The sequence below is a fragment of the Callorhinus ursinus genome, unplaced genomic scaffold (genome assembly GCF_003265705.2).
Source record: "Callorhinus ursinus isolate GAN/ISIS: 27379988/994484 unplaced genomic scaffold, GSC_fseal_2.0 scaffold5, whole genome shotgun sequence".
NCBI classification, from domain to species: Eukaryota; Metazoa; Chordata; class Mammalia; order Carnivora; family Otariidae; genus Callorhinus; species Callorhinus ursinus.
The window spans coordinates 53,111,279-53,123,976 of record NW_027397067.1 but is presented as its reverse complement, the minus strand read 5'-3'; the positions used below and the strand labels follow the sequence as shown (position 1 = coordinate 53,123,976).

Below are 12,698 nucleotides of genomic sequence, written 5' to 3'. Positions count from 1 at the left end.
TCTGACCTAGCACTGGTTAGAAGGTAGGAAGCACACCCTCAGAGCTTTAAGTCCAGAGGAAGAAACATACTAAATAAAGATAAAATTACAAATTATGATAGGTATTTTGAAGAAAAATATAGAGTAATTAGAATGACAGGGACATAATTTGTGTGTTGGAAAATCAGAGAAGTACTTTAGATTGAAGCTTCAGTGAACCCTGATAACTCACTAAATGGAATATTTTTAAGCTGCAAAGTAGACTCTTTTCCACCGTATACTAATTATGACAAATTATTCCGTTCACTAGTTTGCGCTGATCTATCTTTGCCTCTAATTTAAAATTATTTGATATTCTATCTTTTTGGGGGTAAAGGGAAAGATTTGTCTCTGTCCTTTCTGTCCAACAGTGGACACATTTTAAATGCTGAAGAGATTAGTACGTATTATAAAACCAATTGTTTATTAAACAACTCTTTCTGTTTGTGATTTGGAACATTCTCAGTTGATAGGTTTCTTGACTAATGGCTCTAAGCACATATGATAGTCATATCTTTATAAAACTGCATATTAAGAATGTTTTTATCAGTTTATATACAATTTTATAGATTTGTAGGATAAGTTACCAATCTGTGTACCATAAAGTATGCAACATCTGTCAAAAAAGATTACTATGGTGGGATTTAATTTAGTATCGCTGAATAGTTAATCAGATATGGTGTGTGTCTGAAATTTAAAAGCTGTTCTAGAATAATTCTTGGACCAGTTTTCAGTTGTAGATAAAACAAAGTATGGAAGTAATATTTTGAATGTGTGTGATAAACATGTTGGAGCATACATTTATATAATTTTCCTTTAGTTTGGCTTTTCACAAAAGAAGGTATTTGCCAACTACTCTTGCATTTCTTTAAGTTATGAAGTCATTCTACTTTGCTTATTTTATTAAGTAACATTTTAGATCTTAATATTTTTCTTAAAGTTCTTATTACTACAAAGCAATTTATATTCATAATTATACTTCCTGATATTAAAGAGAAATATAGAAAGGTGCATTTCCAGATGGAGATAAGACAGTTTCAAAAGCCTTTTTGTATTTCTGTGCTAACTATAAAGTAATATGTGGCATATCTCAGACATGTTGCGGGTTTGGTTCCAGGCAACTGCAATAAAGTGAATATCACAATAAAATTAGTCAAACGAATTTTTTGGTTTCCTAGTGCATATATAAGTTGTGTTTATACTGTAGTCTTTTTAAGTGTGCAGTATAGTATTTTGTCTAAAAAAAAAAACCCAATGTACATACCTTAATTAAAAAATACTTCATTACTGAAAAATGCTAACCATTATCTGAGCTTTCAGTGAGTCATAATCTTTTTGCTGGTGGGAGGGTCTTGCTTCGATTTTAATGGCTACTGACTGATAGGGTGGGGGCCACCGAAGATTGGGGTTGCTGTGATGGTTTCTTAGGACAGCAGTGAAGTTTTCCACATCTACTGGCTCCTCCTTTCACAAATGATTTCTCTGTAGCATGTGATGCTATTTGATAGCATTTTACACAGTAGAACTTCTTTAAAAATTGGGAGTCCATTCTCTCACACTGGCCCCTACTTTTTATCAACTAAGTTTATGGAATATTCTAAATCCTTTGTTGTCATTTCCAGTAATCTTTACCAAGAGTAGATTCCATCTCAAAAAACCACTTTCTTTGCTTATCCATAGGAAGTAACTCCTCATTTGTTAAAATTTTGTCACGAGATTGCAACTATTCAGTCCCATCTTCAGGCTCCACTTCTCATTCTAGTCTCTTCCTATTTCCACCACATCTGCAGTTACTTCCTCCACTGAAGTCTTGAACCTTTTAAAGTCATCTATAAGGCTTGGAATTAACTTCTTCCAAACTCCTGTTAATATTGCTATTTTGACCTCTTTCCATGAATCACAAATGTTCTTTTTTTTAAGTTTCATTTTATTTGAGAAAGAGAGCACAAGAGGGAGTAGGGTCAGAGGGAGAAGCAGACTCCCCACTGAGCTGGGAGCCGGACGCGGAACTCCGTCCCGGGACTCCGGGATCATGACCCAAGCCAAAAGCAGTTGCTTAACCAATTGAGCCATCCAGGTGCCCCTAGAATCACAAATGTTCTTAATGGCATCTTAGTGGAGAATCCTTCTTTGAAGATTTACAATTTACTTTGCCCAGATCCATCAGAAGAATCACTATGGCAGCTATAGCCCTAGGGAATGTATTTCTTAAGTATTAAGACTTGAAATTACTCCTTGACCCATGGACTGCAGAATGGATGATGTGTTAGCAGGGACAAAACCAATGTTAATCTCATTGTATATCTCCATCAGAGCTCTTGGGTGACCAGGTGTATTGTCAATGAGCAATAATATTTTGGAAAGGAATCTTTTTTTTCTTTAGCAGATCTCAACTTAAAATATTCAGTAAACTATTTTGTAAACATATGTGCTATCATACAGGCTTTGTTGTTCCATTTATAGAGCACAGACAGAGGAGATTTGGCATAATTGTTAAGGGCCCTAGGGTGGTGCCTGGGTGGCTCAGTCATTAAGCGTCTGCCTTTGGCTCAGGTCATGATCCCAGGACCTCCTGGGATCAAGTCCCGCATTGGGCTCCCTGCTCAGCGGGAAGCCTGCTTCTCCCTCTTCCACTCCCCCTGCTTGTGTTCCCTCTCTCTGTGTCTATCTCTCTGACAAAAAATAAATAAAATCTTAAAAAAAAGGGGGGCCTGAGGATTTTTGGAATGGTAAATGAACATTGGTTTCAACTTAAAGTCACCAGCTGCATTAGCACCTAATAAGAGAGTCATTCTGTCCTTTGAGGCTTTGAATCCAGGGATTGACTTCTTTCTAGCTATGAAAGTCTAGGTGGCCTCTTCCAATATAAGGCTATTTGCTCTGCCTTGAAAATCTGTTGTTTGATGTAATCACCTTCATTAATTATCTTAGCTAGATATTCTGGATAACTCACTGCAGCTTCTACATTAGCAGCTTCATCTTGGGTTAAACTTCATTAACCTCTACTAGCTTCAGACTTTTCTTCTGTAGCTTTCTTACCTCTCTGAGCCTTCAAAGAATTGACAAGAGTTAGGACCTTGCTTTGGATTAGGTTTTGGCTTTAGGGAATGTTGTGCCTATTTTGTTTTTGTTTTTTTTTTTTAAAGATTTGATTTATTTATTTGAGAGAGAGAGAGTGAGAGAGAGAGAGTACGAGAGGGAAGAGGGTCAGAGGGAGAAGCAGACTCCTTGCTGAGCAGGGAGCCCGATGCAGGACTCGATCCCGGGACTCCAGGATCATGACCTGAACCGAAGGCAGTTGCTTAACCAACTGAGCCACCCAGGCTCCCTGTTGTGCCTATTTTGATCTTTTTTCCAGACCACTGAAAATTTCTGCCTATCAGCAGTAAGGCAGTGTTGGCTTCTTATCATTCATGTATTCACTTGAAAAATTATCTTTTCCCCCATTAATTTGAAATGTTACCCATATCACATTTTATTTTATTTCTTTTTAAGATTTTATTTATTTGTCACAGAGAGAGAGAGAGCACAAGCAGGAGGAGCGGCAGACAGAAGGAGAAGTGGGCTCTCTGCTGAGCAGGGAGCCCAATGCAGGGCTCGATCCCAGGATGCTGGAATCATGACCTGAGCCAAAGGCAGACGCTTAACCCCCTGAGCCACCCACGCATCCCTATTTCTTGTCTTTTTGATAATAGCCATTCTAGTATGTGTGAGATGATATCTCACTGTAGTTTTGAATTTGCATTTCCCTAATGATTAGTGATGTTGAGCATCTTTTCATGTACTTGTTAGCTGTCCATATGTCTTCTTTAGAAAAATGCCTGTTCCGATCCTTTGCCCATTTTTTAGTTGAATTATTTAGGGGATTTTGCTCTTCAGTTGTAAGAGTTCCTTATATATTTTGGATATTAACCTCTTAGCTCTAATCATTTGCAATACCTTCTCCCATTTGGTGATAGCTTGCCCTTTCATTTTGTAGATGGGTTCTTTTGCTATGCAGACTTTTTAGTTTGATATAGTCCCACTTGTTTATTTTTGCTTCTGTCATCTTTACTTTTGGTGTCAGATCCAAAAAATCATTGCCAAAATTGATGTCAGGGAGCTTACCACCTGTGTGTTCTTATAGGTGTTTATGGTTTCAAGTCTTATGTTCAAGTCTTTAATCAGTCTTTAATCCATTTTGAGTTAATTTATGGTATAAGATTTTGGCCCAATTTCAGTCATTTGCATGTGGCTGTCCAGTTTCGCCGGCACCATTTATTGAAGAATATATAATCAAAGAATATACAATTCCCCATTGTATATTCTTGGCTCCTTTGTTGTAAATTAATTCAACATATATGCATGGGTTTATTTCTGGGCTTTCTATTGTGTTCCATTTGTCTATTTTTATCAATACTATACTGTTTTTGGGCGCCTGGGTGGCTCAGTTGGTTAAGCGACTGCCTTCGGCTCAGGTCATGATCCTGGAGTCCCGGGATCGAGTCCCGCATCGGGCTCCCTGCTCAGCAAGGAGTCTGCTTCTGCCTCTGACCCTCTTCTCTCTCGTGCTCTCTCTCTATCTCATTCTCTCTCTCAAATAAATAAATAAAATCTTAAAAAAAAAACTATACTGTTTTGATTAGTATAGCTTTGTAATATAATTTAAAATCAGGATGTGTGATACCTTCACCTTTGTTCTTCTTGCTCAAGATTGCTTTGATTGTTTAGGGTCTTTTGTGGTTCCATATATATTTCTTATTTAACATACTCAGTATGTGTGCATCACTTGAGAAAGAAGTGCTCATCAACTTAAAGATATGTATAAGGGATATTTACACAAAATAGTTAAATGTCTGCTTTAAGCTGCCGGTAGACAAGGTTGAGATTTTCTATACAGTCTGAATAATCAGGAAATTATTTTTGTGCTTAAGATCTTGATCAAATTAGATATTTGATATCTTTGATATCAAATTAGATATCTTTCTTTTTAAATCTGCATTTTAATACATTTTGTCTTTTAGTTTATTGATTAACTGAATTATTTTAAATAAGACAAGCATTGTATAGGATAGCTTAAGCCAACTTTTTGTTTTTTAAGCTTTAATAGGATTTATATTTTTATTCTTAAATCTTTACTATTTTTGCATAAAATCAGTAGACTGTAAGAGAATTGTCAATTTTGAGGATTTCTGTCATTTAATTTCTTTTATTCTGTATATTTTCCTGTTATTTAAAAGAAACTGGACTGTTGCCACATTCTTTAATTCACTCTCAGAATGATTGGTAGCCTAGATAACCTGAGATGCCATCAGTAATTTACTAATACTTCTTGGACCTTATTTCAGGTTTTGCTTTGACCTGATTTAATACATAAAGGATCAACAAGTACAATGTGAAGCAGTAAATCCCCAAAGTAGGATTATGGGTCAGAGCTTGCAGATATTTATGGGTCTTGATGCATGTTACCGTATTGCCCCAGCCATGTAGGAAAATGAGACAGAATATGGTTGTAAAGAAAGAAAGGATGAAGACTTCTACGTGGAGTTATTATGCAGAATAGACTTTTCTCTCTTTTATGCTAAAATCTGACCTTAAATATTTCCTTAAATAATATGTCCCCAAGCCTCCAGACTAGAACTAGTAAACTCCTTTGCATCTCACATAGCTTCTTCTACTTTTTCATCTTTACACTTAGAATAGTTTATATATTTTGGGAATGAAGTGATTGTCCTCTACTCCCCACCCCCCAGCTTAAACTTTATAAAAGTGGGGAATAGACTGTATTTTGTCATTAGCATCTTAACAGTTCATATTTTGTTGAATGAATGGCAAGGAAGGAAGATAATTAGTTTGGTTTGGCTGGCATGTGGTACTCATGGGGGAGAATAATGAGAGGTTCGAAAATGAGGTTGTAGCTAAATTGTAGAGAACCATGAATGAGAAATTTAGAAGGTTGGATTTTATTGTTTTGGTAGAAGGGCTTTGTTAAAGTTTTGAAAGGAATTTGGGCATAAACTGGTTAGTTGGCAATTATGTAAAATAGATTAAGGAGAGACTAGAGAGGTAGATTAGTTAAAAAACTGGGAAATAGTAATGGAGCCTGGACTGGGGGAGTTGACCAATTAAGAAATCATATAGTAAATATTTATTAATTGCCTCCTCTAAACTGAGCATTGTGCTAATTGCTGGATAGATAGCAGTGAACAAAAAAGCTATGGTGCACGCTCTTTGGTTATATATACAGTGTATTATGAAAGCAAATATTCAACAGAAAAAACTACAGCTATTATGACTGCTCCAAAGAAAATAGAGGGGCTATGAAAGTATCAAACAGATATGTTACAGTTTGCAGAGGTGTCTTGGAAGGCTTATGAGGGTACTGATTTAGCTGAGACTCATGTAACAGCTAGCTAAATGAAGAAGAAGGTGGATGAGCTTTTTAAGCAGAAGACACAGTATATGCAAAGGCCCTGAAGTGATTAAAAAGCTGGCATGTTTAATGAACAGAGAGGTTTAGTAGGGCTGGTGGAGAGGAGTCTTCCATGTAAGCGTAGAATGGTTAGATAAGAGGCAGTGGTTAAAGAAAATTCTAGGTCTTCTCAGTTGTATATGGCAGTTAAGAAGAGGAATCCAACAGATAACCTGGGCTTCAAGACTGAATGTTTCATTAAAATTTTAGTTAAACAGCCCTCATAAATAGGTTTTATATTATAATTAAAAAACATGTTTATAATACCAACTCCATATAATTTGTAGCTTACTGGGAATAATTTTTCTGCTCTTTAAAACAAAATATAGTGATCTTAAACATTGGAGTTTTAATATATTTAGTACAGTTTCTTTTGTGCTTTTCAGAATAAAATGCTTTGGCCTCACTTTAAAGAGTTTTGTTTTGGGGTATGCAGGAGACACACAAAAGATAAATTGCTATAGGACGTGATAAAATAATGAGTATATTTTGGGGCGCCTGGGTGGCTCAGATGGTTAAGCGTCTGCCTTCGGCTCAGGTCATGATCCCAGGGTCCTGGGATCGAGTCCCGCATCGGGCTCCCTGCTAGGCGGGGAGCCTGCTTCTCCCTCTGCCTCTGCCTCTCTCTCTCTGACTCTCATGAATAAATAAAGAGAACAGTGATAAAGAGAATAAAATGAAATCCATGAAACTGAAATAATAGTCATGGATTAATTGTTCTTTATTTTAGCTGAGAAAGTGTGCTTAGAACAAAATAGATTGCAAAAACACAGAGAACAAAATTGTGACACACAAATCCAGGGCGTTTTATGGTTGAGTTGGTTCATATTCATCATCAAGATGTTTTTAACTCCAGGCATATTTTAAGGATAAATTTTAAATGATTATGTTTTTGTAGATTTAGTTTATAGTTATTTTATTGATGACCTAACTTAATTTTTACATTTTGAATGAAATTCTATTAACTCTTTTTCAGTAAATATATAAAATAGGAATAGCACAGATATTATTCTTATAAGGAATTACATAATTATGTGATTGCCAGTGTTTTGACTATGTTTTAAAACCGGGAAGGCTATCAGATCAGGAATTTTAGTTTATAATATTCTAAGGAAAGTTTCTATTATTGGTATCCTAGTTCTCTTCATCAAACGAGTGATAACATTAGAGGGCCTGGCAAATGTATAATGTCTTCAGTGAAGAGAGGTGAAAAGAGAACAGTTAATGTTTAAACACCCTTATGTGCATACATGTATACTGTATACTCTTAATACTGTCCATGCAAACTCTTCCATCAGCTGGGTGATGTATTTACATACTACCAAGGGGTGCTTTTGTTAGTTCCAATTAAGCAAGCCCTGTAACGCCTCTTTTTCAACCCAGTCATCTCCCTTGCTCCTTTCCCTCTCTTCCTCTCTCTCATTCTGTGTATATGTGTGTCTTTCTCTTTCCTCGGAAATTCAGTGGCCACTTAGGTTATATAATGTGCAATTCCCAGAGTGCCCTCAGAGTTTACAACACAAACGTGCACACTAATGCTAAGGTTTGGTTATTTCATTATATTATACTTATCACTGATGTTCCTTGTAATAGATTTAATTTGTGTAATCATTATGCATCATAAAACCTTTTTCTCCCTTAGATTGTTATTAATTGAGCACCTGCTAAGTGTAAGGTACTATTCTAGAGGCCAGAGGTTTCTGTAAATGTGAAATGTTCCCTCTCCTCTGTTACTGGTTGGTGAAATGGGATAGGTCATGCACATGTGGTACAAGGTAATAGCACAAATATGAACAGTGCAGTTACTGAGTCATAGTATTTAAAGAAGGTATTTTTTATCCATAAATACCATATCCGTAAATATCTGAAAGTCTCTGTGCAGAGTGTGGTTCAAAGATTGTGTGTATGAAACTAAGTGTTTAGACTTCATTAACATTGTTTTTACTTTTTTCATTAGCATGTTGGCAGACAAACTGAACATGACTCCAGAAGAAGCTGAAAGGTGGATTGTAAATTTGATTAGAAATGCAAGGCTGGATGCCAAGATTGATTCCAAATTAGTGAGTATTAAATTAGTTATGCTATATCTGTAAATTGCTGACTACTTTAATACTATTTTGAGAACTTTTCACTAGGACATTTTATTCTATTCTGTTAATAATTTTTGCTTTGTGTTGAAGCTACAGCAGCCACCTTTTGTTTGTTGTTGCTGGGTGAATATTGTCATCTCTGTACAGTGCATGATAGTGTGTGCAGCAGTCATGTAGTGTTGTGATGTCATGCTCATGACCTACCTGGGAAACCCAGTTGTAATATTACAGGATCAATTTCCCTCGGTCTCATTTTAGGGTCATGTGGTTATGGGTAACAATGCAGTTTCACCTTATCAGCAAGTGATTGAAAAGACCAAAAGCCTTTCGTTTAGAAGCCAGATGTTGGCCATGAATATTGAGAAGAAACTTAATCAGAATAGTAGGTCAGAGGTAAGAACCACACATTTTCTATTTTGTCTGGAATTTAGCAATAATGTAACGTAATTATTACTGGACTTTATTTGAGAACATACTAATATATTGGTTATATCTGATTTTGTATTTCTAACTGGGGGTACAAACTTTTTTAAAAATATATTACTAAACTGAGAAGAATTTTTCTTAGATATATGTGTTAAGGAAACTGAAAAAATTGTGTTCTTTTTAAATCTGAAGAAATACTTCTATAAAAATGTTGGTCTTATTATCTATTAGTGTTGATCTTTAAAAACTGTGTCAAAAAAATATATCCCCCCTTTTGGTAGAGATTATGCATATTAGATATTAAAGGAACTTGAATGGCCTTGTAATTTTGGAATCCCAAACAAGCTTTAATGCTTTTTAGCCATTATGATTATGTGTAACTGGAGGATAGGAAGTTTTTATTTTTAGGAAGCACAGCTGCTTCCTAAAATAGATGTGCATTCAGAGACCTCATGTGATTGAAGTTTTAGCAAAAGGTTTGTGTCCTTTGAATAGTTCTTCAATTTTAAGAGAGAGGAAGAATTGGGAAATTATGTTTATGCCTTTTCCAACCAAGTCAGAATAACTCAACCTAAAACAACTTTTATATAATGTTCTTTTCTGTATGCTTGAGGATCAATTTGTATTGACTTTTGTTGCAGTATTGGTGATACTGTCATTGTTAAACTTTATAATTGGTCAAAAACTGGTTTAGATGGTATTCTGATGTGTGTTTTTTTGTTCCAAGTGGCACAGTTGACATGTAGAAATACGGAGGTTGTTAAAATCTTTGAGAGTGGTTTGGGTTGGAGTACTAAAAGGAAATGCTAGTATCACTTTTTTCTAAGTTAACTTTTTCAGAAAGTACTTTCTTCTCACCTTGTCCATCTCTCTTTGTATGTTTTAGGCTCCTAACTGGGCAACTCAGGACTCTGGCTTCTACTGAAGAACTGTATAAAGACAAGATGAAAAAACTATAAAATAAAGATGAAATAATAAAACCATTATATAAAGGGTGACCTACATTTTAGGAACAATTAACATATTGAGTATAAATTTTGGGGAATTTGAATAAAATTGGCTGTGTTTCATTTTATCTTGTGAATTTCCTCATATATCCAAGTGTGTTTTTTTAACTTTTCATTTTGGAATAGTAGATTCACAGGAAGTTGCAAAAATAGTAGAGAGAGGTGTCATGAACTAGTTTACCCTAGTTTTTCCATCTATGTTACTATAATACATTATCACAACCAGGATATAGACATAGGGACAATGTATGCAAATACCTCTGTGCCATTTTATCAGTTGTGTAGATTTGTGTAGCCTTCAGTACAGTCAAGATAAGAAACTCTTTTTTTCTCCTTTATGCTACATGAAGGTCATGTGCTCATCTACTGTCACTCTGTGAACATCACTACTACCTGAACAATAGACATTTTTATGGGGCAAATTATTTTTCCTGTTACTATACTTCTGCACTAGTAGGTTGGTTCAGTAGTAAATATGTGAGACCTTTTGTTCAGGGGGAAAAAAAGATAAAGAACTATCATCATTATGAACTTCTCCCTTGTGCTCCTCCCTCCGTGGTCATACCTACCTCTACCAGCTTTAAATCCTGGCAACCACTAATCTGTCCTCCATCTCTATAATTTGTCATCAGTAGAATATTCTAGAAATGGAATTATACAACATGACTTTTTGAGTTTAACTTTTTCTACTCATTATAAAGCCCTTGACTTCTATCCAAGTTCTTATATATATCAGTAGTTTTTTCCCATTTATTGCTAAGTCTTATTCCATGGTATTGATGTACCACATTGTTTAACCATGTACCTTTAAGGATATTATGGTTGTTTCCAGTTTGGGGCTACTACAAATAAAGCTGCTGTTTCTTAACTTTTTAAAGTGGCTCCTTGTCACTCACTGGGCAGCTACAGAGACTAAAAAGGAGTATAAGCTGAATTTTATAAATGACTTCTTGAATATTGCACACACGCATGCACACACGCACATGGTTTACTGGATACCCAAGATCTTTAAATATATAAAGCTCTGGTTGGGTCTCCTTTACACAGAAGTGGTTTGATTTTCACTTTGGTTGTTGAACTAAAACCTAGTCAGACAATAGACATTTCTGTTTCTGCACTCAAAAGACTGGTGCAAGGGTAGGAGATACATGCATATTGGGTTTTTATTTGGCATCTGATAAGGTCACCTTCAACCTGCAGTTAAGTTTAGAGAATATAGGCCAGATTTGGTCCATGTACTGTGGTTTCAGATCCCTGGATTATGGTATTGGTTCTTCTAAACAAGCCCAAAGGTGCTGAAGTAAAGGGAGGGTTGCTGGTTAGGGTAAGCCAAATGCTAATTTTTTATTCAGCACTCTCTAGCCAGTGTTGTGAAAATGCCAACTTTAAAGGGTCATCTGTAGTACAAAATGGTCAAGGTTCATAGAGGAAGTACCAAAAGGGCATATCAGTAACTAGATCAGAACAGGTCCATCTTACCTTGAGTGCAAGAGCTAATTCCATGAATCAGAAGTACAGATCTATAAGAAATAGTTAAACAAAACTAGATAAAATTACCTGTTACTCAAGCTATACAGAAATGGGAAGTATGTTAAACTGTCTGTTTCCCTACCCACCAGTGATCCAAAGGCAAAAAGTTCTTAGAGGCATCGTTAATGACTTTTTATCTTAAAACTATTGTTCAACCAAACCACATTAATGGCAAGGATTTCTAGGTGATTACATGGCAGTTAAAAGCAAATCTAACAGTTATTTAATGTGCTTTAATGGACCAGTAAAAAAAAAAAAAAACCAAGGAGGAAAGATAGGAAGCTAATATTATGCATTTACTGTGTGTCAGGCATTTTCACATTTATGTATCTAGAGAATTTTAAGAAGGAAAGCTAACATTTGAGTGCCTCATTTTGCCTGGAAACACTGAAATTTGGGTGTTAATATTTGCATATTATTGATGAAGAAACAGATGGTTACTCTAGGTCCTACCTACTAAACGTTAAAGTGATGAATTGAAAACAGGCTTTTTCAATTATATCACACTGCTCCTTCTTCCAACATTATTGCCTTAAATTTACAAAGGGTTAAGTGGTATATGGTTAGTAGGTTGTAAAGGAGGATCTTGATCCACAAAACTATTTAAGTCTCTTGGCACCATTATCTTCAAATTAGAGTAAAAAATGCTCTGTTTTTTTCTACCAGTATAATCATTGGATACTAGTGACCCCACCAAAAAAAAAAAAATCTATTTGGACAGACAAAACCTTGATGAACATCTCTTTGATTTTTTTCTATTTATGGTTTGCTCCCTCAAGGTTATCCATTATATGAATAATTAATGTTCACTTTTCCTACCACTTTTTACTTTTCACATATTGCTGCCCTTTGAACTTGAAAGATGATGCCACTATAGATTACTAGTATCAATCAGAAAAAAAAACTATAATGGCTATTTTTACACATTATCTACACTTGTTCATCATTAAGATGCATTTTTGAAATTTGCATAAAAACAAATTACCTGGTTCTGGGTTTAGTCATAAGTTTTGATAACAGGTAAACTGCCCCAGTAAGATGTTGAGCACAGATTATGTAGTGATTAATTTTCTTTTTTGTGCTCTTTTATTTGTTTCCATTCAATAAATAGACCCCCCATGTATCAGCAACATTTACAGGCACTGGGAACACAGTGAAGTACAAGAGTTCACGAGG

The 12,698-nt window shown here is 35.4% G+C and overlaps 1 protein-coding gene across 2 annotated transcripts in view; it reads left to right on the top strand.

Annotated features, from left to right (window-relative positions):
- The window catches only part of EIF3E (eukaryotic translation initiation factor 3 subunit E), a 47,131-nt gene extending 37,071 nt beyond the window's left edge, over positions 1–10,060 (top strand). For both annotated transcript variants that reach the window (XM_073893103.1, XM_025871003.2), the window contains 3 exons: positions 8,427–8,529; positions 8,818–8,952; positions 9,872–10,060. In XM_073893103.1, coding sequence (XP_073749204.1) covers positions 8,427–8,529; positions 8,818–8,952; positions 9,872–9,910 — 277 coding nt within the window. In that variant the 3' untranslated portion in view covers positions 9,911–10,060. The remainder of the gene's footprint in view (positions 1–8,426; positions 8,530–8,817; positions 8,953–9,871) is intronic.
- Positions 10,061–12,698: the final 2,638 nt, after the last annotated feature.